Source organism: Equus quagga, chromosome 1 (assembly GCF_021613505.1).
Source record: "Equus quagga isolate Etosha38 chromosome 1, UCLA_HA_Equagga_1.0, whole genome shotgun sequence".
Lineage (NCBI taxonomy): Eukaryota > Metazoa > Chordata > Mammalia > Perissodactyla > Equidae > Equus > Equus quagga.
In genome coordinates this window covers 9,225,353-9,250,681 of record NC_060267.1, presented here as the reverse complement: position 1 = coordinate 9,250,681, position 25,329 = coordinate 9,225,353, and the positions used below count along the sequence as shown (strand labels likewise).

The 25,329-nt window shown below is 36.8% G+C and overlaps 1 protein-coding gene across 8 annotated transcripts in view; it reads left to right on the top strand.

The window, feature by feature from the left end:
• The window catches only part of SLC16A7 (solute carrier family 16 member 7), a 152,745-nt gene that overhangs the window by 82,875 nt on the left and 44,541 nt on the right, over positions 1 to 25,329 (top strand). For all 8 annotated transcript variants that reach the window (XM_046675506.1, XM_046675466.1, XM_046675522.1 and 5 more), the window contains 2 exons: positions 4,731 to 4,861; positions 10,625 to 10,868. In XM_046675506.1, coding sequence (XP_046531462.1) covers positions 10,655 to 10,868 — 214 coding nt within the window. In that variant the 5' untranslated portion in view covers positions 4,731 to 4,861; positions 10,625 to 10,654. The remainder of the gene's footprint in view (positions 1 to 4,730; positions 4,862 to 10,624; positions 10,869 to 25,329) is intronic.

The following is a 25,329-nucleotide window of genomic DNA, read 5'->3' as shown; positions in this document are numbered from 1 at the left end:
CTTAATGTTCTTTTCTGACCATGTTTTCTCATTTTTTTAAGTATGGATGGACCGAGAGTTCTCCAAATCTTTAAGTTCTACTTCCTTTTTGATTAACAATGTTCTCAAGTCATTTCTCTCTTCTAGCATTTCACTATAAAGAGTCAGGAGGAGCCAAGCCCACTCCTTCAGCACTTTGCTTAGAAATAGCTAAATACGCAATTTCATCACTCTCAAGTTCTATTGTAGAACTAGAAGATGAATACAGTTCAGCCAAGTTCTTTGCCACTTTATAGCAAGGCTCACCTTTCCCCCATTGTCCAGTCACGTGTTCCTCACTTCCACCTGAGACCTCATCAGAATGGCCTTTACCGTCCCTATTTCTACCAACATTCTGTTCAAGTTTACTTAGGTATTCTCTAAGAAGATTGAGACTGTCTCAACAGTACTCCTATTTCCTTTCTGGATTCTCACCAGAATCACTCTTATCAGTCCATTTATGGCAAGAGCTTTTTTCTGCATGCACCTCAAAATTCATCCACCTTCTACCCATCGTCCAGTTCCAAAGCTACTTCCACATTTTTAGGTGTTTGTTACAACAGCACCCCACTCCCAGAACCAATTTTTATCTTAGTCTGTTAGGACTACTATAACAGAATACCATAGGCCAAGTTGTTTATAAACAACAGAAATTCATTTCTCACAGTTCTGGAGGCTGAGAAGTCTAAGATCAAGGTGTCAGCAGGTTCAGTGTCTGCTTGGGGCGCTGTTTCTGGTTCATAGGCAGCTGTCTTTTCACAGTGTCCTCACATGGCAGAAGGGCAAGGGGCTCTCTGGGGCCTCCTTTATAAAGGCACTAATCTCATTCATTAGGGCTCCACCCTCATGACCTAATCACCTCCCAAAGACCCCCACCTGCAAATACCATCATATTAGGGATTAGGTATCAACATATGAAATTTGGGGGAACACAAACATTCAGTCTATAGGACCTTATAAAGTGATATTACAGGTTCTGGGGTTTAGGGCACAAACATATCTTTTGGGGGACTGCTACTCAGCCCACTACAACTGCTTTTACCTAATTCTAAGAGTATAGTATAAGAAATCAGGAGAATTGTTTGCTATGGAATGTCCATTTCCAATTCAATTATCTGCTGGTTCGTAGTGTCTTTCCTAATTTGCCCATTATAAAAACAGCTTTGGTTAGTTTGACCCTTAGTATCAATTAGCATTCTCAGAGTCCTTTTAACTACAGCTGTAGTTTACATCTAAAAATAGCTTTTGTGTTACTGATATTTTGTGGGCCATGAACTATTGGTATCTCTCCTGTCTAGCTGTCAAAGTAAATCAGTCAATAGGATTTAAAAGATGGTCCACTTTGAAGAATAAAATAACCTCCCAGGATTAGATTCCAATTTTAATTCAATTACATGTTGGAAAAGAAAAGATTTGGTTCAGTTTAATTCCTGTTATAAAATTGGGTGAGTTGTCACCTGAACTTAAACATCGTACATTAACTCGACATTACTATATCCTTTTGTATAGGAAGGAGGAAATAGAGAGCAAAAGGACAGTCCATTATTCTTTAAGGAACATATTAATTCCTTTAGGTGAAATAGGTCACTTTACAGGTAGGTTGTAAAGAACTACTCATGCCTTATCTAGCAGAATTTATAGTGAACCCAATAGTCTGCTAACATCTGTTGATTTGATTTGGGACTTAGTTTGCTGAGTACATTATTTCTGGACTATATTTTGAAACATAAACTTCTGGATGGCATAGACTATTGATAAAAGTTCATAAAATTGATACATCCTGATTTAGATTTGGGAAAGTGAAGAAAGGATTATTCATAAAGTATTTAAAGGAACATTCTGATATTCTATACAAGTGAATGAGAAAGGGCCTTGACTGTAACACTAGCGTTTAGCCATTGACCATCGCCAGTAGTTTCATTACTTCTTTGTCCTGCATCACCTTTTCCAAAGATTGATCAACCCATATTGATCTCTAGATGATAAGTCAAAGTTCTTGGGCTTCAGCATATCTCACCACATAAGTTTTTGAAAAACACTTGAAATAGCCAAATGTCTTCAGTAGTCATCAAGTCACCCTTTTGTTAACAACAATGATATATTATAGTCTATATTCTCAAAAACATTATAGAAAAGACAGAGGTAAATAAATTGGAGTAATGATGAATTTCTAAAAACTTTGAAAGACAGTTGGGGTTTAGAATTCCAAAGAACAAGTATTTGAATTCTGGTAAACAAGACAGGCAAGGCTATGTGCAAGAATGGAAATTTGGAAATTCACCATAGAAATAAAACCGAAGGAGTACATTTGTAGGCAGGCAGAGAAGCCTCTAAGTTGGTATGTTAAAGTAGAATCAGAAACAATGTGCCTAATAGAAAGATACTAGTCATGGTACCAATATGATCACTTCCTGGACATTATGCTTTGGAAAACTCACCTTGGACTTCCAATCCTTTATGCTCTCATCCATAAATGTGATTAAAAGTACCACTTCCTCTTAGTTCACAGGATTATGGTAATTAATTGAATCTTTAGAAAAAAATTCAAAGCTTGAAAGCACTGTCTGTTTTTTCATGCACCCCGTTTTAAGCAAAACGCATCATAAAACATGGCATATATGTGAATTGCTAAGAAACCAAATTAGCTGGTCCCACAGCCTGGCCTCTAGCTATAATAGTTATCACTGCTTTTGTGGGGGAGAATAAGCTTTATGCCTACCTGGACTTCAGGAAGCAGACTCCAGAATAGTTGCTTTCCCAAATTAAAGGAACTTTCCCATTTTCTTAAGGTTGTTGGTCTTCCACTGACTTTATAGTCAGACACAAATTTTAAAACAGTATCTTTCATTTTTAAAGCTAAACACCAATATATGCATTGTATGAATGTATCTGCATAAATGTGTATAAAAATGTGCTATGAGAGGGTAAAAGATGTAGAGAAAGGGATGTTAAATAGATTAATATAGTTGTAGCTATCAAGCAGAGGAATCCTAGATTATTGGCCAAGTTGTTGAAAAAAGCCTCAGATATAGGTTAGTCTTTCTGGAAGAAAATAGACCAGTCAGGTTAAGACACCTTCAAAACTTTGTAGAAATGTTGTGTAGGAATGCTGGTGATCATTTAGAATTTGGACTTTCGAGATCTTCTGTTAAGCCCCTGTGCTGGCCTCCATAAACCATGGGGATAATTAAGCAGAGACTGCAGTGTCACAGCCAAATGCTCGGGACAGCCTCAGGCTTTCCTCTGAGGGCAGCTCTCTGCCAGAGGAAACTGGCAGAAAATATGTTTCCTCAAAATATAGAAAGGGTTCCACATTTTGATAGGCTGGTTGCTTGTCGTAGGATGGAGCTGCCATCTTGAATTACCCGGCTTAAAAAAGGCACAGAGGCTCCCATGGCTCCTGTGGCACCAAGGGAATGGGAGCCTCTCCTTGCTGCTGTGATCCCAGATCTAGGAGACCCATTTAGGGGAACTCTTCATTCCTAGCACAAGTTAACACTTAAATTCCAGGGGCCAGCCCGGTGGTGCAGCAGTAAGTTCACACCTTCCCCTTCTCGGTGGCCCGGGTTTCACTGGTTTGGATCCTGGGTGCAGACATGGCACTCCTTGGCAAAAGCCATGCAGTGGTAGGCATCCCACAGATAAAGTAGAGGAAGTTGGGCACAGATATTAGCTCAGGGCCAGCCTTCCTCAGCAAAAACAGGAGGATTGGCAGCAGATGTTAGCTCAGGGCTTATCTTCCTCAAAAAAAGAAAAACAAAAACAAAACTTTAATTCCACCTTACCCATTTCTCGGATTTTATCCGTGACTTTCTAATTCCTTTATTAGTCTTCATTCTGGTCCCCACTCCCGGTTTCTCACTGACTTGGCAACTAGACACAGACTCTCTTCATCCTCTCAGACAGACCTCATTTGACCTGGTGGCTGCATTGTTACCGTTCAGCACTTCAGGATAGGTGGCCTGGATGCAAGGCAGGAGACTGGTTATTTAATTGAAAAAATTGACTTTTTCTTAGCTATAATTATTCTAGGCAAAGGAATGCTTGGCCCAAACAAAATAAACTCTAAGTGCCAGCTTCTATATACTCAGCACCAGATTTAGGTTAACCTAAAGGTATTTGATGTATTAGGGAGATTCAGCATCTAATCTCTCACCCAGACCTGGTTAGGAAGTTGAATTCTAAATCAGAAGATACCTAAAATACTTTATGTTTTTTTATCACAACCCAGTCTCTGTCATTGCAGGACATGTGTATTATTGATAGCATTTCTAATAATTGTCTTTTAAACTTGCTATTTATTTCCGTTACCAATGGATATTTTACTTAATTGAATTTTAGAACAAATTATTTAAATGAGTATAGAGAATTATTTTAGTGACAGCTCATGAATGCCAATAAATTTTCTTCTCATAATGGTAGATATCTACTGTTATTTCTTAAAAAAAAAAAAAACCTAATTCTTCATTTTATACCTTTCACTTTTTTTCTTAGGCACACGTTTGGTCATTTGTTCATACCTTAATAGTTCTATCAGTGGATTGACAAAGAAACATGTATATATATATATGCGTGCACACACACATGTATATATTTAATTTTGCTAATTGTTAAAACATGGTCACAATTTTCTGGATGAGTTAAAGCTAGTGACTTCACTGAGACTTGTGGAACTCGATCACACATATAACCCTTGTTTTCTGTTCCTCTAGAGAATCCAGATTCTGCTCTAGCTCTCTGCCTTTGTGTTGCCTTCAAATATCCCACTTCAAGGAATCGTGCCTAGTTCAACAATTCCACGTGTAATCCAAAGAAGTCTGTTCAAGTGGGCATCTATCAACAGGTAAAATGATACTTTTAATTCTGGTTTTTTCTAAATTATGCCCATAAATAAAAGAAACAAGACACAACAGCCATAAATTGTATAAAATGTTAGAGAATTGTGCAGAAGAAAATAACATGAGGCCAACGAATGTGTATGAATTGGATCTTGACTTCTCAAGAGTTGTGAATATGAATAGATGACAGTCTTGAAAGTGGACATTTTCAAGAGTTAATGCTTCTGGGTCCACTTTGCAATGATTTAATTAAGAGATCAAAGGATGTTGGTTTATATGGAAGAAACAAAATAGGTAGGAGATAAAGAAGTGAAGAGGTATATGAGTGGGTGACTCGCCACCTGGAATATACAATTATAAGTTAAAATCAAGTAAATGTTGGAAACAGAGAACAGAAGATTATATACTGAGATAAACTGGTGAACTATGAAAAAAATAACTATACAGAAAAGAAAGAAGATTAAGGAGAAAAAATAGCTCAATCATATTATTTTTAAAGGCAGGGAACCTTTTGAAAGGAATGGATAGCATCTGAGAAAATAACTTTTATAACAAAGCAGGCATAATTCAAATAGCAATTCAAAGGACAAGCACGCAGTTTCAGGCAATATATATTAGAAAAACATTAGTGTAATACGGAGTTGGAATCGTGTTCCTAGATGATCTTCCTTAAGGACAGAATCTAGAGAAATGGGCAGTAGTTGATTATCTGTGGAAGGCTGATGTGCAGATCACAAATTGCCATCGTTAAATTGTTAAAGAACTTTCATTAGCTAAAAGCTGTCTATGAGGACGTGAATGTCTGGTTATGGATGTGTGTGTATGTGTATGTACGTGTGTTGGAGACAGAAAAATGGGAGGAGTTGAAGGAAGGGGGTGTTAGCATGTGTCACTATTATATGTTTTTACTCCTTTCAGTTTTTCGGATGCTTCCATTTTTTGAGTCCTTTTCTGGATTTGAATGGTGGAGTCATCATTTGCTTGTAGATACCTTAGTCAGGTTACATTCAGCAAGCATTAGCTTCCTTTGCTTTTCATTTCGGATGCACTTGTGTGGCCCTTGCAGTCCAAGGTCAGCCTCCTCCCAGGCACTTATGCTGTAATTGCCACCAGCATTAGCCATCTTATTCCCGTCCTTGTCTAGAAGATGCTGGTAAAATGTCAGCCTGAAACAAATGTATATGGGACTAAGTTTTGTTTGTATCGATGTATTTATATATATATTTATTTACTTTATTTATTTCATGACAAGACAGATTATAACACATTGTTATTTGGTAGTGAATAAATTCATTATTAAAACCAAAACTTTTATGATTACAGAGATAAAATGACAGAGGCACAAGGGGTGCTTGTTCCAAGCACAAATATTCACAGCTATTTATTCACTGACTCTAACTTATTTAATAAACATATTGAATACCCTACTATATACCAATAAGTATACTGAGACCTGGAGATACAATAATTGACTTCTTGTATCTTAGACTCTATTGGGAAAGACATATTGAATGAATCATGAGAAATGTTATTTGGGGGCTGGCCCGGTGGCGTAGTGGTTATTTGGTAATATTTTATTCTGGTTTACACTTTTACATTATCCATATTTTGTAAAAACTGGAATATGCCGCTTCTCTACTCAAGAGAAAAAGAACTGCTAACAGAGACAACTAATGAAAAATCACAATGTGAAAAAAAGCAGTATTCAGAATTGTATTTATATGGTCTATAGATGACGATATTATTTAAATTAATCAGAAATATATGAATAAAGAAAAATAATCAAAAGACATATGCAAAATTATTAATAATGATTGTGTTAGGATAGTGTGATTATGTGTGATTTTTTCTTTTGTTGATTTTCTTGGTTTTCTAATATTCTGTTACGGAAGTCAGCAGACTATAGCCCTTGGGCTAGTTTTGAGTAGAATTTTATTGGAACAATCCATGCCCATTTTTTTAGTATTGTCCATGGCTGCTTTTGCACTAACACTATTGAGATGAGTAGTTGTGAGAGAGACCATACAGCCTGCAAAGCCTAAAATATTTGTTAACAAGCCCATGACAGGAAAATTTTCTGATCCTTGTTTTATAGTATAACTATATCAATGTTATAAAGTAAAAAACAAAACAAAATAAAGTGTAATTATTGATCTAATTCAAAAATTGCAGCATAGAACTATCTCCACAATCATCCAAAAGGAGAAATAGCAGAAGGCAATAGAAAAAGCCAATAGATATGTCAAAAGCCTATGCAAGAATCCTTCCATTCCTGGGTTCAGCATTAAATAGGAAGGGAAATCCAGAACGATAAGTATCAGTTAATGAGATCAGGACTAACAAATAGCGATTAAGTATTCGAAGTCCTAGTCAGAGAAATTAGGCAAGAAAAAAAAAATCAAGGCCATCCAAATTGGAATAGATGAAGTAACATAACTTTATGCTATAGAAAACCCTAAAGACTCCACCAAAAAACTGTTAGAACTAATTAACAAATTCAGTGGAGTCCCAGGATAAAAAATCAATATGCAAACATCAGTTGTGTTTCTATACACTAACAACAAATTGTTGGAAAGAGAAATTAAGAAAACAATACCATTGACGACAGCATCAAAAAGAATAAAATACTTAGGAATAAATTTAACCAAGGAGGTGAAACATCTATACACTGAAAACTATAAAACATTGATGAAAGAAATTGGAGAAGACACAAGTACATGGAAAGATCCTCTATGTTCAGGGCTTGGAAGAATTAATATTGTTAAAATGTCCGTACTACCCAAAGCAATCTACAGATTCAGTGCAATCCTTACCAAATTCCAATGACACTTTCTGCAGAAATGGAAAAATCAATCCTGAAATCCATATGGAGCCACAAAAGACCCCAAATAGCTAAAGCAATCTTGAGGAAGAACAAAATTGGAGGCATCGCACTTCCTGACTTCTAACTCTATTATCAGGCTATTCTAATCCAAATAGTATATTAGCATAAAAACAGACACAGACTTGTAAATCAGTGGAACAGACTAGGAAACCCAGAAATAAATCCATGTATGTGTGGTCAATTAATTTTGACAAAGATCCCAAGAATATGCAATGGAGAAAGGATAGTCTCTTAAATGGTGCTGTGGAAACTGGACAGTCATGTGCAAAAGAATGAAATTGGACCCCTGTCTTACACTGTACACAAAAATCAACTCAAAGTGGATTAAAGACTTGAACATAAGACCTGAAACCATAAAACTCCTAGAAGAGCACATAGGGGCTAAACAACATTGGTCTTGGTCATGATTTTTTGGATTTGATGTCAAAAAGCAAAGGCAACAAAAGCAAAAATAAGCAAATGGGACTACATCAAACTAAAAAGTTTCAGCACAGTAAAGGAAACCGGTTATCAACAAAGTGAAAAGGCAACCCACAAAATGGGAGAATATATTTACAAACCATGTATCCAATAAGAGGTTAATATCCAAAATATATGAGTAACTCATACAACTCAATACATGTATACAATGAAATATTATTTAGCTTTAAAAAAGAAGGAAATCCTGCCATTTGGGACAAGATGGATGAGACTGGAGCTAAGTGAAATAAGCCAGACAGAGAAAGACAAATACTGTGTGGTCACACTTATATGTGGAATCTAAGAAGAAAAAAGTGAAACTCATAGAAACAGAGTAAAATGGTGGTTGCCAGGGGCTGAGGGGTGGGGGCAATAGGGAGAGGTTTGTAAAAAGGTACAAATGTTTAGTTATAAGGTGAATAAGTTCTCAGGATCTAGTATATAATAGGGTGATTATAGTTGATAATACCATATTGTATAGTTGAAATTTGCTAAGAGAGTAGAACTTAAGTGTTCACACCAAAATAAAGACATGTATATGAGGTGATGGATATGTTAATTAGCTCGATTGTGGGAATCCTTTCATAGACTATACATATATCAAATCGTGTTGCACACTTTAAATGTATTATAATTTATTTGTCAGTTATACTTCAATAAAGCTGAAAAAAAAGTGAAAAAAATGATTAAGTGGTGATTAACACTGAATGTGTCTGAGAACTTCATTAGAGATACGTCTGACTCACATAATGTAAAATGAGTATTTTAATCTTAAGTCCTGTTATCTGTTCATTGCAGCTTATACTGATTTTCCTCCATCCATGAATTACTGTAAAATATATTAAAGTCTTAAGTATATTTGCCAAAACATTCAAAAAGAGTTAAGGTAATAATTGTTACTTTCACTCTACTGCTCATCATTGTCATTGTATTTATTCCAGGGAAACAGTGGTCTCCCTATTTGTTTCATTTTTATCATTTTTCCTATAGGAGTTTCTGAAAGCAAAGTCCTTGAGTATAATTATGGACAAATTAGAAAACTTTAATATAGAGAATATTTTCTCTGAAAACCTAAAAGGTGCATATAGAAGGTCACTGGAAATATCTTGCATATAAGTTGACATTAAACAAAAATTAAACCACTGTGTCTGTTTTCATAGACATGTGTTTAGTTTTTTGGTAGGTTTTCTGAAGATGTGGCAAAATTAGTTTTTATTAACTTATTTCCAGCATTTTCTTACCAACAGAAAAGTGTTTCTTTTCCCTCTACATTTCAATTGAGAAATCCACAAATGGAATGAGAGTAGTGAAAAGAAAATATTGAGAAATCCTGGCAATCACAGCTGAAAGCTAAGCAAGCAGCAGCATTCTACAAAGAAACATTGATGTCAGGGAGCCAAGATGTTTTTAGTTTAATTTCAGTTGTGTTAAGCCTTATGTAATCATTTCTTCCACAGGAGAATTGGTGCTTTATACCATAAAGCTAGCCATTCCTAGTCATGTCCAAAAAGAAAGTCCCTTTATTTTAATAAACAATAATATACATTTGATAGGGAGAATTTCATGGCTGCGAAAAATGCATACAATTTATCATTTATAAAATGATAGGTAGGACTAACTTTGGAAGTGCATTAAAATTAGCTTAATTCATTCAAACCATACAATTTCTAATCCTATAGGTTTAGAAAATAGATGCATGCTGAAATATTTTTAAGTATTCTTAATTATTAAAAGTGGAAAAATTCTAAAATATGCCTACTATTTAATTCTTTAAAAGTCATCAAATTTAATGCATGGTCCCTTTTAACCTTTGTATAGAAAATCTGAAACATTTTGTCTTAAAAAAGTATTCTGGGGGTTGGCCCAGTGGCGTAGCGGTTAAGTTTGCATGCTCCACTTCAGCCGGCGGCCCAGAGTTCGCCGGTTAGGATTCGGATTCCAGGCACCAACCTATGCACTGCTTATCAAGCTATGTTGTGGCAGGAGACCCACATATAAAATAAAGGAAGATGGGCACAGGTGTTAGCTCAGGGCCAATCTTGCTCAAAAAAAAAAAAAAGAAAAAGAAAGTACTCTGTTTTAAGTGATGACAGCTCCATTTTCCTTATGCTTAGAAATCAGATTGAGATAGCTTTTGTTCTTTTGGTTGGTACCTCGATACACATCTGAATTCTTAACTTCTCTTTGAGTAATTTTTGTTTCCATAAACGAATTAAATGCTTCAATTTTTACCCCGTAGCAGTCAAAGTTACATACCTCGCCGCAATTATTTTGTAAATTTCCTGAGTACAAGAGTATTAAAAAATATTCATGAAAAATTATATAGTTGTAGTTAAAGCTGGAAAATATCATTCTGATGACTATCAACACTGATATATGGAAATAGAAATATGGTTTAAACTGTTATTTCATTTTTTGACTATAGGTTACTTGAATTTCAAATAGACGAGCAGGAATGCCACCACCAGCAGGTACCCCAACATACCCACCTCCAGATGGAGGCTGGGGATGGGTAGTGGTTGGAGCAGCTTTTATCTCCATCGGATTTTCATACGCCTTCCCCAAAGCCATCACAGTATTCTTCAAGGAAATTCAGCAAATATTCAACGCTAGCTACAGTGAAATAGCATGGATATCATCTATTATGCTGGCTGTTATGTACGCAGGAGGTAAGGTTCTTTGGAATAAATAGAATTCTGGATTAAGAAAACAATTGCTTCATGCCACAATGTTTTACATGTAGTGTCTTAGTAGAGTAAAGCCCTGTTTTCATATTTTAGTCACTTAAAACCAACTAAAAGTAGAATTAGAATTGAATTTTTAATGATTTTAGTGATTCAGCATCTTGAACTCTTCACCTCATTCTGAGCTTTACTGGAGTATTTATTTGAATGAGGATTTCTTTGCACAAAGTGAGGTTTGTAAATGATGGAATTTCCAAGGGAAGTGCCTTACCATTTAATTTGGAATAAAGTCTATACTATAGTGTTAGTATTATTTACTACTATTGCTATAGTTGGTAGAAATGCTTTTTTCTGAATGAGAAAGAATTCAGGTTGCGGACAGTCTTATAAGCTTAGAAAGTTCTTTACCTTAAGCTGAAAAAAGAGAGTGTTACCATTTACATTCTGGATCCATTCAGGTTTATATGATTGAAATAATTCCTTATCTTTGTAATACTCATTAAATATGATATTTTTTATTTAAATATTTGTGTGACAATTATCTTGTTACATTCCCTGTTCCAATGAGGGTGTAATTCATTAGGGATAATGAATAAATCAAAGTACCTTATCGCTTCTGAATGTGAAAATAATTGGAATTATTAGTGCATTATTATGTCACCTATCTTCTTTAAATCAATCTCAACATCAGGCCAGACTGTCTTATAGATTTTTTTAAGTCATTACTTAAAATAGAGTTTTCGTTTTTCAACTGGATATTTGATTTTAAGAGACAGGTATAGACTCAGAATATAGGCTCTTAAAGAAATCATGCGAATCATCTAGTGTAATTTCTTACTTTTCGGAAGAGGATAATATGGCTTATAGTGATGAAGTTATACCATTAGTAATAATATCCAATATTTATTAGTATTTACTCTCAGCTAAGACCTCTCTAAATGCTCGCTATGTGTGATATGACCTAATCCTTTTAACAATCTGTGAAATAAGTTATCTTCTCTCTGTTCTGTAGCTGAGGAAGTGGAGAGGTGGAATAGTTTTCCTGAGTCAAACAGCTCATTAGTGGCAGATAGCAAGTGAGACCCCAAACATTTCATCACCCTGCTCTTCTGCCTTTCTCGTACCTCTTTACCTCGAGAAGGTGACTGAGCGAGATCCAGGCCAGGCGTTCTCCAGACCTGATTCAGGTGCTACCCTCACCAAGGTCGCTTGTTTAATGACATAAGAATCATTTGTTAGGATATTGTCTCTATATTGTACTACTAAGGTAAAAATTTGATCCTCCAATAATCTTGTCTGTGTGTTTTCCACTTTCTGTATGCCGGTGATTTTACGTTAATCCAGTATATGCCTCCCTTACCCTTTTGGTTAGGTTAAATGACTCATTTTTGTTCCAGTACCGAAAGGTATCTTTAAAATGCTATTTGGGTATGTTAATGGAAAATTCTGCCTCTAAAACACTTTCTGACATTCTCCTTTGGACAGTTGCTTTAAGGCTTTTAACTGTGTTATTTCTGATGACTACAGAAACAGTAGATATTGTGCACCTGGTCTTGTTCCTCTATCCCGTGGGTCAGGAGTTCTTTAATAAAGCTTTGCTAGAGCAACACACAAAGTCATCTTGTCCTGAGCTCCGAAATGTGCTAATGTTAACATATGTAGTTTTTCCCCTTCTTAAGGACACCTGAGACAGATTCCTCTAGTGAATTCGTATAAGTCTGTTGAATTTGGACTTCAGGTCCTAGATATTTATAATTTTCTGTTCAGTAGATAGTTGACTAACTCATAAGCAAGACAAAAATTTGTATAGCTTTTTAGTTAAATCAAGTCTTAATTGGCTTTACTAGTTTTAAGCAAACAACCTCAAAGTCTCAATGCCTTAAGGGAATACAAGGTTATTTCTTGCTCAAGCAATGTTTCATCTAGTGGCTATGCCATCACCTAGGGCTTTGTAGTGTCCCCTGAGTCTGTTCCATCCAGCTGGACAGAGAATGAATACAGAAGTGTGGAAGATCATGTGGGATATTTTAGAGGCCAGGCTGGAAGGGATTAACATTTCTGCACACATTCCACTGGTCAGGTATAGTGCCCTCCCTAGAGGCAGAGGCCAAGGTTTCTGGGAAATGCAGGCTTCCTAGAGGAAGAAACGGAATAGGATAGCATCCCGTGAGTCTCAGACAGAGCATGGTACCCCAACAATCGTTCCCCACCCACTGAAGGCAGGATGTGTTGGTAGACTTGCCATGGCCATTTGACAGCCTTCCACTCCCTGACCACATCTAAAGAGAGGCTTAGAATGAAGAATGACACAATTACTTTTCTCAAACCTTTAAATCTCAGTATCAAATTATAACAAGTAAATATCTATAATGTATGTTTATCATTAAGTGTTTTCATTTTTTTATGCTCTTATTTTCCTATATTTAATACCTATAGTATAAATGATAAAAAGCACAAAAGAGAAGTCTTTTGAAGTTCATCAAGAAAATGGTAGTTTGGTAAAATAGTTACCAGTTTGGAAAATACTGTCTTAAAATGTTTAGGGTAATAGATAGCTAAAATATGTCTACATTAAATATCAACGGGATTTTGTATCTGGTTGATTTAAGAAACGAATGCCAGACACATGGAAATACTTAGTGTGTGGTAATTGATGATGGTAAGATCGAGGTGAGATCCAAGTAAGCAGTTGGACTCTTGTGTAGAGGCCTTAGTCATAGGACTGAGACATTTCGTATGTCATCTCTGGCATGGAGAAAAGTCAGGCACTGCAGAAATTCTGTACCCTTTGGTCTTTCCCTTAAGAGTGGAAAGGCAATTCCAGGCCCACAGCCTATTAGATAGAAATGTTACTATTGGTCACGTCCAATGTTGAGTGGAGAATTCACACACTTACATGGTTCATCGGAAATTACATCCATGTCTTATCTTGATAATTTGTTTGTAATCTTTTAACAAGAAATAATTGGCATACTTAAAACTGAAATCTCAATACGAAAACAATTCCCCTTATGTGGATGCAGATGATTTTTTCGGAAACATAATAACTAGAACAAAAAGTCTGATAGAGTTAATTAATCTGAGACAGAGATATTGGTCCTGTTACTAAAGTGGCAGTGTTTTCAAGTATGCTCCACAGATTTTATGCTTCTGAATAATGGATCTCTTGTTAAAAATGCATAGTCCTAGGTCTTACTCCAATCCCCCTTTTATCAGAATTTCTGTTGGTAGAGTCCGGAAACTTGCATTTCAACAAGCATCTCTGAAAACCACTTCATTTCATGTACAACATAGGGATTCACTATGATAGAAAAAAATCAATATTTGACTCAAAAATAGTTAAATTTTCCCTGAATATTTGAAAGAGCTCTATCTATAGAGACCTTTTAGATTGACGATTTAAAATAAATTCAAACACCGTAAAGCAAAAAGGCGTGTGGTTTGCTGTGAAGTATAATGAGTCTCTCTACCAAGTGGCTGAAATACTTTGTTCAACATAATGCTAATTACATGAGCCTAGAGAGCATCTAAGATCTGACACATTCATTAGGGCTTAGCTCTCAACCCATTAATCACATGGTGGGGTCACTGGGTAAGATGGAGTGTGTTCAGAGGCCTGGCCTGTCATGTCAGGGCTGAAGTCTCTTGTAGTAATTAGTTGGGCCTTGGTAGCAAGGTATTATCTTCCCTTCTGATGTCTGAATTAAAAATGAAACTAATAAAGGGTATGCAGTAAGGATGGAAAAGAATGCAAATTATGTTTATCCCTTACTTCATCCTTCGAATAATGGCATTAAATTACAGCAACCCATCTGGCCGTCCATATGTTCTCCTGGAGCTCTAACGAATTTCAGCAAAGAGGTCAAGCAGAGTGGTTACCCCATTAATAGAGCACTAAGTAGAGGTAGAAAACATATGATCATTCCTACTTTCCACATTTCTTAGATGGATATAGGGATTTGTTTTGTAAGCAGTGATTATATAGGATTGTCTTTTAGTGCAGTGCCAGTCTTTGTTGCTCTATTGAAAGATAATGTGAACATGGTTAGCTACAGAGTTATCAAATACAGATTTGGGGCTGTCAGTCTCTGTGAGTACCTCATGCAATTTTTCTGGAAATATCTGTTATGACTTGGAAGAATCAGCCATTCTGGAGAGGAGAGTTGGCTTTGCCTCCATGGTAACTTACTCTTCTGTTCTATGTGAGCAGTGACTGCCAACTGTGCGTAAGTAAGGGTGATAGATTTATGATGGACTACTTTACACAGGGGACCAAGCATCAGACCACTGAGCTTATTTTACTGGAGGCCAAGAAGGGCAAGGTTCTAGTCGTAGGAGGTTGGTGGCCGTAATATACAATGTGTATTTTTCTATTCTGTCTAAATAGGCTCACTATATTTTTGCTTTGTGCTCTAAATATTTTGCAGAATGAAGGAGACTGTTAGAAAGAGTCATATAGGGCTGTATCTTAGCAGCAATAATAAAAAAAAAGTTCATTCCATGCCTGTGTTTGAGATACCTAGAGCTTAGCTTTACAAAAACCAGAAAGTACCAGGTGTACTTGGAGAGTCCTGTGCAAGCAGGCTGCATACTTCTTATAGCCACTCCACAGTAGATTTTTTTTTTTTCCATTCAGGAACATAGATATTGGTAAAGTTTTCCTAGGAAATGTGGCACAGTGTGGCAGAAACCATTATGCTCACCGTATATCCATGTGCTCCTGTATATTTCCAGCTTCCTTACACTTAAGTTGAGGCTAAGTGACTCATTCGTACCAATGAAATATGAGTGGAAAGATGTATGTCATCCCTGCACACCAGGACAAGGCAGTTCCAGCTGGCGTGCACCTTCCATTTCCCTATTGCCCACTACATCAACCTTACTTCCTATGGCCTGGCTGCAAGGGGACGATCCTTCGCCCACCTCATACTTTGAATGAGTAGGAAAGAAATTATTATTAAGCTTCTGTGGTTTGTTATACAGAACAATTTAGACTTCAATGATCGGTACAAACACGGAGGCTTAGATTATTGTGTAGTTCCAATATAAATTACGTAAATTATAAGCAGGAACTAGAACAGAATATGGGATGCCCTTAGCCGTTTACCTTATATTCTGTCACAGGAAGGTTTGTACATGTGCTGCCTCTTCAGGTCTCTGGTAGAGAAGAGGAAGCCTTCAATATCTCACTTGAAAAAGGAGTTGTAAGTGGAAACCCTCACTGCCAGTTTTCACGGGAATAAAACTGGCAGGGACTTCAAGGCACAAACGTAGGGATCAAATCATGCCCATGGAGTTCTCTACAGTTAGAAGTGGCTTTGTCCTTCCCAAGACAGGGGTGGAAGGAGGCAGTGATCAGGGGCTGATCGCAAGGATGCGTAGACCTTTGAAACTATTCCAGGACATACTTTCCCTACAGAGGCCTGACAGTCAGTCCAAATAATACTGGATTATTACTAAATGTTATTTTCAGCAGAAAAATTTAAGAAACTTTGTTGAAATCCTCTTTGATATGTGTGCTTTAGATAGTGAATATTTCACTTACTGATTTATAAAAAGAACCTGCTTATTAATTCATGGCCTGGCAAGAATAAGAAAGTCTTTTCTGATTTTTGTAAAATTCCTATAAAATGTTATAATGTCATTACATGTTTTATGCAGATGTGTTCTGGTTGCAAATGACAGAAACCTGATGCAAAGCCCCTAAAGTCTAAAGAGAAATGTTCTTGCATACAAATATGTGGAAGATGCGGCACTAAATACAGTAAAGGACAGTTATTTAGGGTATGAGAGCTGGAGCGAGAAGGCAGAGCATCATCTTGTTGACCTCACCTAGGAGCATGCATGTCAGTGGTTCCAATTTTTCCCCACCCTGCACATCTCCGTGAATGACTGTGAAAGCACAGCGAATATTGAATTGGGCGTTACGAGTAAATTTTAGTGAGTAGGCAAGTTTGCGGATATGGAATCCAAAGATAATAAGGATCAACCATACTTTTAGATTTTCTCTGATACAATTACTGTTTCCTGTGCTGTATAAGAATCTGGAGTTACCCAGTGCTTTTATTACACTCGTTTTATCTGTTGTTTTTGAGAAGGGAATAAGCCTGCACAGTCACGAAGCTACTTAGCATTTACGTAGATACACATTGATTACCACCCTGGTCTTTACTGAGTTCTTACTAAAGGAATACAGCTTTCTCAAGCTATTAAAGGAATAATAATTACAATTAGAATCTTTCCAGTCACTAGGAGGGCATTATGTATACAGCTTTGGAAAGCTTCTCTGGAAGCTTTGATAGATGTTTGGAAACGGATGCTAAAGTGATGCTCCACAGGCTTGCATTGTTCTGATGAGAATGTGCTCTGCATACCCTGGGAATGTTTGGTGACTGTAGCTTTCTGTTGGTTTGTGGTGTTCTTCTTTGGCCTCACCTCTCATGCAGTCAATAATGGGATTAGAGATTCATGCGAGGGACCAAGTGGAACCCACCTGTATATCTTCTCAGCACCCCCGGAATGAGTGCGTTCCTGGAAGGCTGAAGAGGAATAAACCCAGTAACTAGAGCTCTGATGTACTTCACATCCATCTCTTCTCTTCAGATGATGAGTAAAGAGAATGTAAATAAGAGTATGAGTGAAATCCAGATTATGAACAAAGGACAGCAAAGGAGAAACATTATGTGTGTGCAGGTCATTTGGTGTTCCTTTGATTTTTCCAGACTTCCACCAGGTGATCCAGTGGTCACATCCATGACTTGAATTGGTGTAAGTAGTGTAAGAAGACTGTAGACCATCTGTAGGCCAAAAGCATTTAAAGTATCCTTTTTGTCTTGTCAATTAGGAGAAAAAAATCATACAGTACGTTCAAAACATTTAAGATTTTATCTCAACTGGTGTGAGCTGTCACGATATTAGTGGGAAGATGACATGGTGTGTGCTGTGGAAATGAGTTTTGAAATCCACTTGGCACAAGTAGCAGATGGTTGCTTATTTGACTTTTGGGTAAGAACTGGGCTACAGAAACTGTTTTTGAAACAGAAGTCTGTGTCATTATTGCAGATTTCTATCACCTTCCAAAGGGTTGGACATGGATCCAGAGACGGAGAAACTTTTCGAAGCCTCCCTGTGTTCTCTGTCTCTTGCTGTCTGGGACAAAATTTTTTTCCCTCTATCAGCAATATTTTAATAACCTCATTTAGAGTGCCCTTGAACACTTAGAGGTTGTCATTAGCCTTCCAGATGCTTCTTGGGTTCACAGAGTATTTCACGATCGGTTTAAAATACAGTCATGCACCGCATAACATTTCAGTCAACCGTGGACCACATGTACAATGGTGATCCCATAAGATTAGCACCCTACGACCTAGTAGTGGGCTATACCATGTAGGTTTGTATAAGTACACTCTATGATGTTCCCACAATGAGGAAATCGCCTAATGATGCATTTCTCAGAACATATCCCATCAAGTGACACACAACTGTGTATGTAAAATATCTGTGTATAGTTAATTTTGCCTCTTCAGATAAAGAAAAGCAAGTTTAATGAGATGACTCAGATAAAATGAACTGTAAGCCTCGCTCATGAACACTGCTCCTATCAAGAAATGATATTAAGTACCTTGATGTGGTAGCAAAAGTATTACTTAGAAGTGTTCCTTAAACATGATATGTTTTAGAAGCTGGATAAAACTTTCCAAGGGCAGCATAAGCTCTGCTCCTTAAAGTTGGCTCCCATGTTCGTTCAAACACCATTGATCTAGAAGCTTGTGGCCATCCAAGAGTGCTTGTGAACTGCGTTTTCTGACAAAATAGCCTGGCGCCTGTACACTATAAACGTTCCAAAATATGCATGTGGGAGAAAAAAGGAAAACGTTTTTATTCACTTTGTATTTTAAGTTCATATTTGTGATCTCTTATTTTGTCTCTAATTTTATTCTCTTAGGGTTAATGACTGAAACAGCACTTAATGTTGAATAATCGTTAGATATAGATTTTTTCTACCCACTTGTGAAGAAACAAAATTGAAAATAGAAATGCCCTTTTTTCCCCATGTTTTCAGAAGTTATTCATTTTCCCTTGGGGAGTCAGTAGTAGTGGCAGAAAGACACATCTCATAAAAATACTGAATTTCTCTTTGGTTTCAGACAATATTTTTTTGTTGCTTTAGCTAAGTCGTAAATATTTATTTACCATAGAATGAATAAAATAAGGCTCAAATTAGATTAGCTAAACATCTGAATATTTGTTTTACCTTCCATGAATATATAATATTCATGACCTTCCAACTATAACTGTTATGTTTTTTCTAGAAGGTGTTCCTTTTTCCACTAGCAATCTTATTTTACTTGTTCCTTTGTAATGCTTAATCATTGATTTTTGAGTGAAAACTCTACGTACATTCTTATTCCAAAACATACCAGCAACTTTCAAAAATGAATAACTGATTTTTTTCTTTTACTAAATTCCTAAAGAAACATCATTTTTTTGGTGTTTTTGTTTTAGAGGTAGTGTAACATAGTGGAATAGTGGTTTAGGGCGTGGGCTTGCATTTGGCTGTGTTCAGATTCTGGCACTGCCACTTACTAGCTGAGAGTTCTGGCAAGTTACTTAATACCTCTCTGTTTCAATTCCTTATAAGTAAAATATCCATGCTTCTTTTCATGAATATATATTCCTGAATTCTCTGTTGATTAGTTTCATCGCCCCTAATTAAACACAATAAGAAAGAACAATGTAGTTATCTGGCACACATGCTTACCATCTAACCTGTGTGTGTTAAGGTAATGTTCTAGCATTGAGCTTAACGTATTTTGAAAATTTAGAATTATCCAAAGGCCTGGATAGCATCTCCAGTGAGAAAGCTAGGAAAAATGAATTAAGAAGGAAAGAAAGTATCATAGGATAATGCCAAGTTTGCCTTAGGTTTCAACCTAAAAGAATTCTAGAAATCAGGAGAAACAATTCCATCCATTACTTTGACCACATTCTGCCTCTCTTTCGTCTAGACATTGTCTAAATTAGATATTTTAACTTCGAGTCCAGGCTTTATGTTCTGTCTTCTAGGTTTCTTCCCCTCATTTCTTGCTTTTCCAGTGCAGTAGACTGAGAAAAGTTATCTGACACGGGAAGGCATGAACCACAAAATCCATCATAATTGCGGAGTATCCCTTGTGCTTTATCACCTATTGCTGTGAATGGCTGTGTATTGTGTTGGAAAAGATTTTAAAACAAAATGAGCACCGTACTCAATAACATAATATAGCCAGAGAAGATTCAAAACAGAGAAGTTAAAATGATCAGAAACGTGTATTTGTGAGTTTGTGTTTGTTTTTGAAATAGAGAATCCCTCTTCTATCTTAACAGACAAATCAGATTTTGTCTTTACAGGGTGGAAGCACGAAGTCTGAGAAGACATATAATAAAACAATATGAAGTCCTGAAGCGTATGGATTATGTGAACAGATGTGTTAACTAAATTCCACAATATTGGAATTGCAGTGAGAGATGGAAAAGTAGGCCCCAAGAGAAGCCTGAAAAAGATATATTTTATAATATAAGGGAATGATAATCCAATAGAATTTATGATCCCAATAAAAAACGAATTAGACCAAATTTTTAACAGAATCAAATAAAGTTTAGACAAATTCATGAATGACAGAGCAGATATAAATGGAAACAAAGGTATTTAATATGTATTCCTTGTCAATCCACCCTATTGGGTATTGTCAATTGTGAATTTATTAAGAATAAGATGGCATGGGGGCTGGCCCCGAGGCCAAGTGGTTAAGTTCGCGCGCTTCGCTGCAGGCGGCCCAGTGTTTCATTAGTTCGAATCCTGGGCGCGGACATGGCACTGCTCATCAGACCACGCTGAGGCAGCGTCCCACATGCCACAACTAGAAGAACCCACAACGAAGAATACACAACTATGTACCAGGGGGCTTTGGGGAGAAAAAGGAAAAAATAAAATCTTTAAAAAAAAAAAAAAAAAAGAATAAGATGGCATGTTAATCTCTCAAGGAAATATTGGAAATTGGACTCATACCTTGGTTTGTCTGACTTTAAATCTGGTATTTCTGTTCACTTTTCTGTTTTAAGTAATATAAGAGTTTCTTACCACTATACCTCATCCTTTCCTTTCCTAATCTCCAGGTTGAGACAATGTTCAACAGCCACATACTCCATCAAATTCGTTATGGTATCCCTGTCGAAAGAACACAGAATTGAAAGGACACTAAGTTTGTCCTAGTTTGGAATTTTTTTATGTTACATTGTTACTTATGTATTTATAGTTGAGTCAAATTTCTTATTAGGTCACTTTTTTCTTTATAGCACATATTCATGAATTTGGTCTGTTTTCTTAAAATAGAATTTAGTCTCGTGAAGGCATAATTAGTTCTCATGCCAATAGAAATTTATCTTTCTATTGTTGAAAAGGACCAGTCATGGTAGTGTGAATTCCTATGTCACTAAAATAAAATAGGGAAAAAAGTATAACTGTGAAGTCAGATAGATCTAGGAATGTCCTGTTTCCAGTGTCTCCTTAAGCATGTTATCTATATTCTCTAAGCTTTAGTGCTTTCTCTACAAAATGGGAAGAAAGTATGGATCCAACCTAGACACTTTGTTGTAATAAAAAAGGTAACGCACAAAGTGGTAGTTATCATCATTATCATCACCATCATCATCACTATCACCATCATCATCATCCAATACCTCTCTCATGAGACCCTAACTCCCACATCCTCATCCTTAAACTTCTCATTTCCAGTAACTTTCAAATCCTTCAGAATCTCAATTTTTTAATATCTTACTCTCCACCACTAGGTCTTATCTTCCAGCTCCTTTCCTCAGTACCCTTACTCCACTAATCCTCAACCCCACTGGTACCATCCGTCTGTTGAAACTGCCACATTTATTGCTGCTTCCCTCATCCCATCCTTACCCTCCTTACCCAGCTAAATGTCAGAGTCAATGACATTACTTCCTTGCATACATTCTCAACTTGCTTACCGATCGCTCGTTTTTCTGTATTCCTTGACGAAACCAGAACCGGTTAACGTTGGCTCTCCACCTGCTCAGTGCCTGCATCTGCACGGCTGAATGTACTGAAGACAAATATGCTGCAGGATTTACTGGTCTCTTTTAATTCATGATGAGTGATCTCAACAGGGCCCTTAAGCTGCCTGGTAACCACCCTCTGTATTCTACTGCCCTCACCCAGTCTCTCCCACTCTTATGAGATGATAATTTCTTACTGAATCCTCATTCCTCAAATCCACTGTCTCCTCCTCCACTCTTCATTCCAGGCGGTAACTTTGATTCTTACTTCGTTCAGAAAGTTGCAGTAATCAGAAGAACTGTCACATGCTTGTACAGCCACATCTCCCCACCTGTTTACAGCTGGGCTCGTATACTTTACCTTCTCTCCTGTCTGTTTGCATCCTAGCAGAGGCCACTCTTACTCATGCCCTTCATCATTCACTGCTCACCTGTTGAAGGACCTGACTTCGGATGAGATTCTTTCTTCTCCCTCTTTCATTAGCAATCGTTCCCCTTACCACAGGGCCGTGTAAACGATATCTTATCTTCCAACTTGGGGAAAAATAAAAACAAAACAAAAAAATCTCTAGACTCTTATTTCCTGTAAGCCACAACCCTATTTATTTCCTTCCCTTTAAGCAAAACTTCTTCAAAGTGTTTCTAGATTTAGTATCACTAATTTCTCTCTTTCAAATCTCTTTGTCCCTATTCCAATCAGATTTTTGCTTTCATCATTAAACCTTACTGGTTTCAAGATCTCTCATGGCTTCTGTGTTATCAGTTGAGCGATCGTTTCTCAGTCCTCGTTATTCTGGACCTTTCAGCAGCATTTGACAGAGTAGCTGATCACTCCCTCTTCCATTAAACACTTTCTTAATTTTACTTATAAAAATTAAAAAACTATGAAAAGGAAAAAACCAGACGTATTTTTTCTTTTGATGCTATTAGCCATGACTTTGTAGTAGTTATTTTTGGTGTTTCTTTATTTCCTTAAACTCTGGACACTGGGAAGGTCAGCTCTTGGATCTTTTTCTCTTTTCTGTATGTACGTGCTCCATGGGTGACTTGTACTTTCTCGTGACTTTAGCTATTATTTGTAAGTAGATCTCCAGTGCCAATCTCTCCTGAACTCTACTCCTGTATATAAAGCTTCCTTTCAATGTTTTCATTCAGATTCCTAACAGGCATCTCCAACTTGCCTATTTAAAACTGATCTCCTGAAATTCTCCCCCAAACCTTTGGATCAGATCAAAAAGGTTGGAGCCATCCTTGATTTCTCTGTTTTCTTTTTCTCTCAGTCTCGATTAGCACATCTTTTGATTCTGCCTTCTAATAAATTCAACATTTGGTCGCTTCCCGCTACCTCTGCTGCCACTACCTGGTTCAAGGCACGATTATTTGTAGTCTAGGTTGCTTTTGTAGCTTATGATTTGGTGTCCCTGTTTCTGAATGTAGCTGCCAGCGAAATTCTGTTGTAACCGAAGTCCAGTCTTGTCCCGCTTCTATAAAAACCCACCCAGGGCCTGTCACACTCTGTATCTACTAGACTATCTACTCCTCCCCCTACTTCCCTGACCCGATTGTTCTCCCTCTTGCTTACTCTGCTCTAGCTGCACTGTCCACCTAATGTTCCTAGAATGTGCCAGCCACGCTTTCATTTCGGGGATTTGTAACTATTCCTCCCTCTACCTGGAATGGTACTCCCTTGAATTTATAAAGGGCTACCCCTAGGCCCCCACTTCTTTCAGATCTTTACTCAAAATTCACCTTCCTAGAGAGGTCATCTAGAGCTACCCTATCTAAACCTTCAACATCACATCCACACAATTCTATCCTCCTTCCTTGCATTATTTTTTTCCCTCCATGGCACTTATCGCTATCTATTATTTAGTTTTTATTAGAATGGTACTGTCCAAAGAACGTTCTGTGATGATAGAAATGTTCTTTAAATCTGATTGTCCAATATATGTTATCTACTAGCCACATGTGGCTATTGAATCTTGAAATAAAGTTAGTTTTAGAAATGAACTGAATTTTTATTATATTTCATTCAAATTAATTTAAATTTAAAAAGCCTCAATTGGCTAATGGCTGCCATATTGGACAGTACAGGTGTAGAAAGTAGCCTTCAATCTCTCCCTGGAATATAGACCTCATGAGAGCAGGAATTGTTTTTTCTGTTTTGTTCATTGTTTTATCCCCAGTGGGTAGAGACACCTTTGAACATAGTAGGTGCTTAATATTTCGAAAGAATGAACAAATGAATCATGATAAAAATTACTATAATAATCACAAAATAAGCCATGAAAGATTAGGTTCATTCCTGGCTATGCTACTCAGTAAGGGTGTGATTTTCAGGGTCATTTACTTTGTCAGAAGCCAAATTCCTTCATTGCTATGTTTTTCTTTCATTTAAGAAACATATATTGAGCTCCTCCTGTGAGCCAGGAATTATGCTAGGTATTAATGTCGAGGATGAAAAAGGCATGACCCTTGACAAGGAGTTTAATCCAGTTAGGAAGAAAAAGAAGTAAAAATTATTAAATCTTCATGTTCATTTTAAAGACAGAGATATCAACTGCTGTAAGAGAAGAGAAAAGAAATAAAGACAGCTTTAATGGTAAGAAATAGTTGATGGAAAGGGAAAAATGGAAAGACTTCCCAGAGGACAGAGGATCTGACACATTTAGAAAGAATCAACATTTTAGCAACAGAGCACATAGGGCAACAGAGATCATAATCTACATTAATTCCTTCCCGTAACATAAAATGTGGAAACGTGGGATATTTGAGTGCAAGGCGTTATATAAAATGACTTTGTGTGCTATTATGAAGTCACCGTGTAAATATGCAGTAAATACTCTTATACATTCGGAAGATCCTTCAGCTACTTTCTAACACAAAGTCCTAAAACAGTAGTTATTTGTTTTACTGTTGTTCCTATTTGCATTGCTTTTTCATTTCCATTGTCTTTCTTTTCATGTATATAAGAAGTGTTTTCCTGCTTATAGTTAGTGTATATTTTACAAATCCTTTTTTCACTCCTAAACAGGCATGCAGGTTATAAAAACTAACAATGAAAAAATGGAATTGTGGAAATAAAAATAGATATGTCTACATAACATCTATTACATATATTATCTCTCTGTATATGGTTTTAATATTATAAATCCTACATCAGCTCCATGAGCAGTCATATACACTTTCCAAGGGAACTTTAGAGCAGAAGCCTAAAAGGCAATGCAAGTACAGAGCAGCTTCTTGAGGATCCTCAGTGGAATACGGCTTTCGTGTCCATCTCTCGTTCTCGTGCTGAGGATTAGGTGACAGTGGAATAAAGAGCACTGTTAACGTGGTGAGGCAGTGTGCTATTTCACCTGTCACAGCAGCCAAAGCCGTA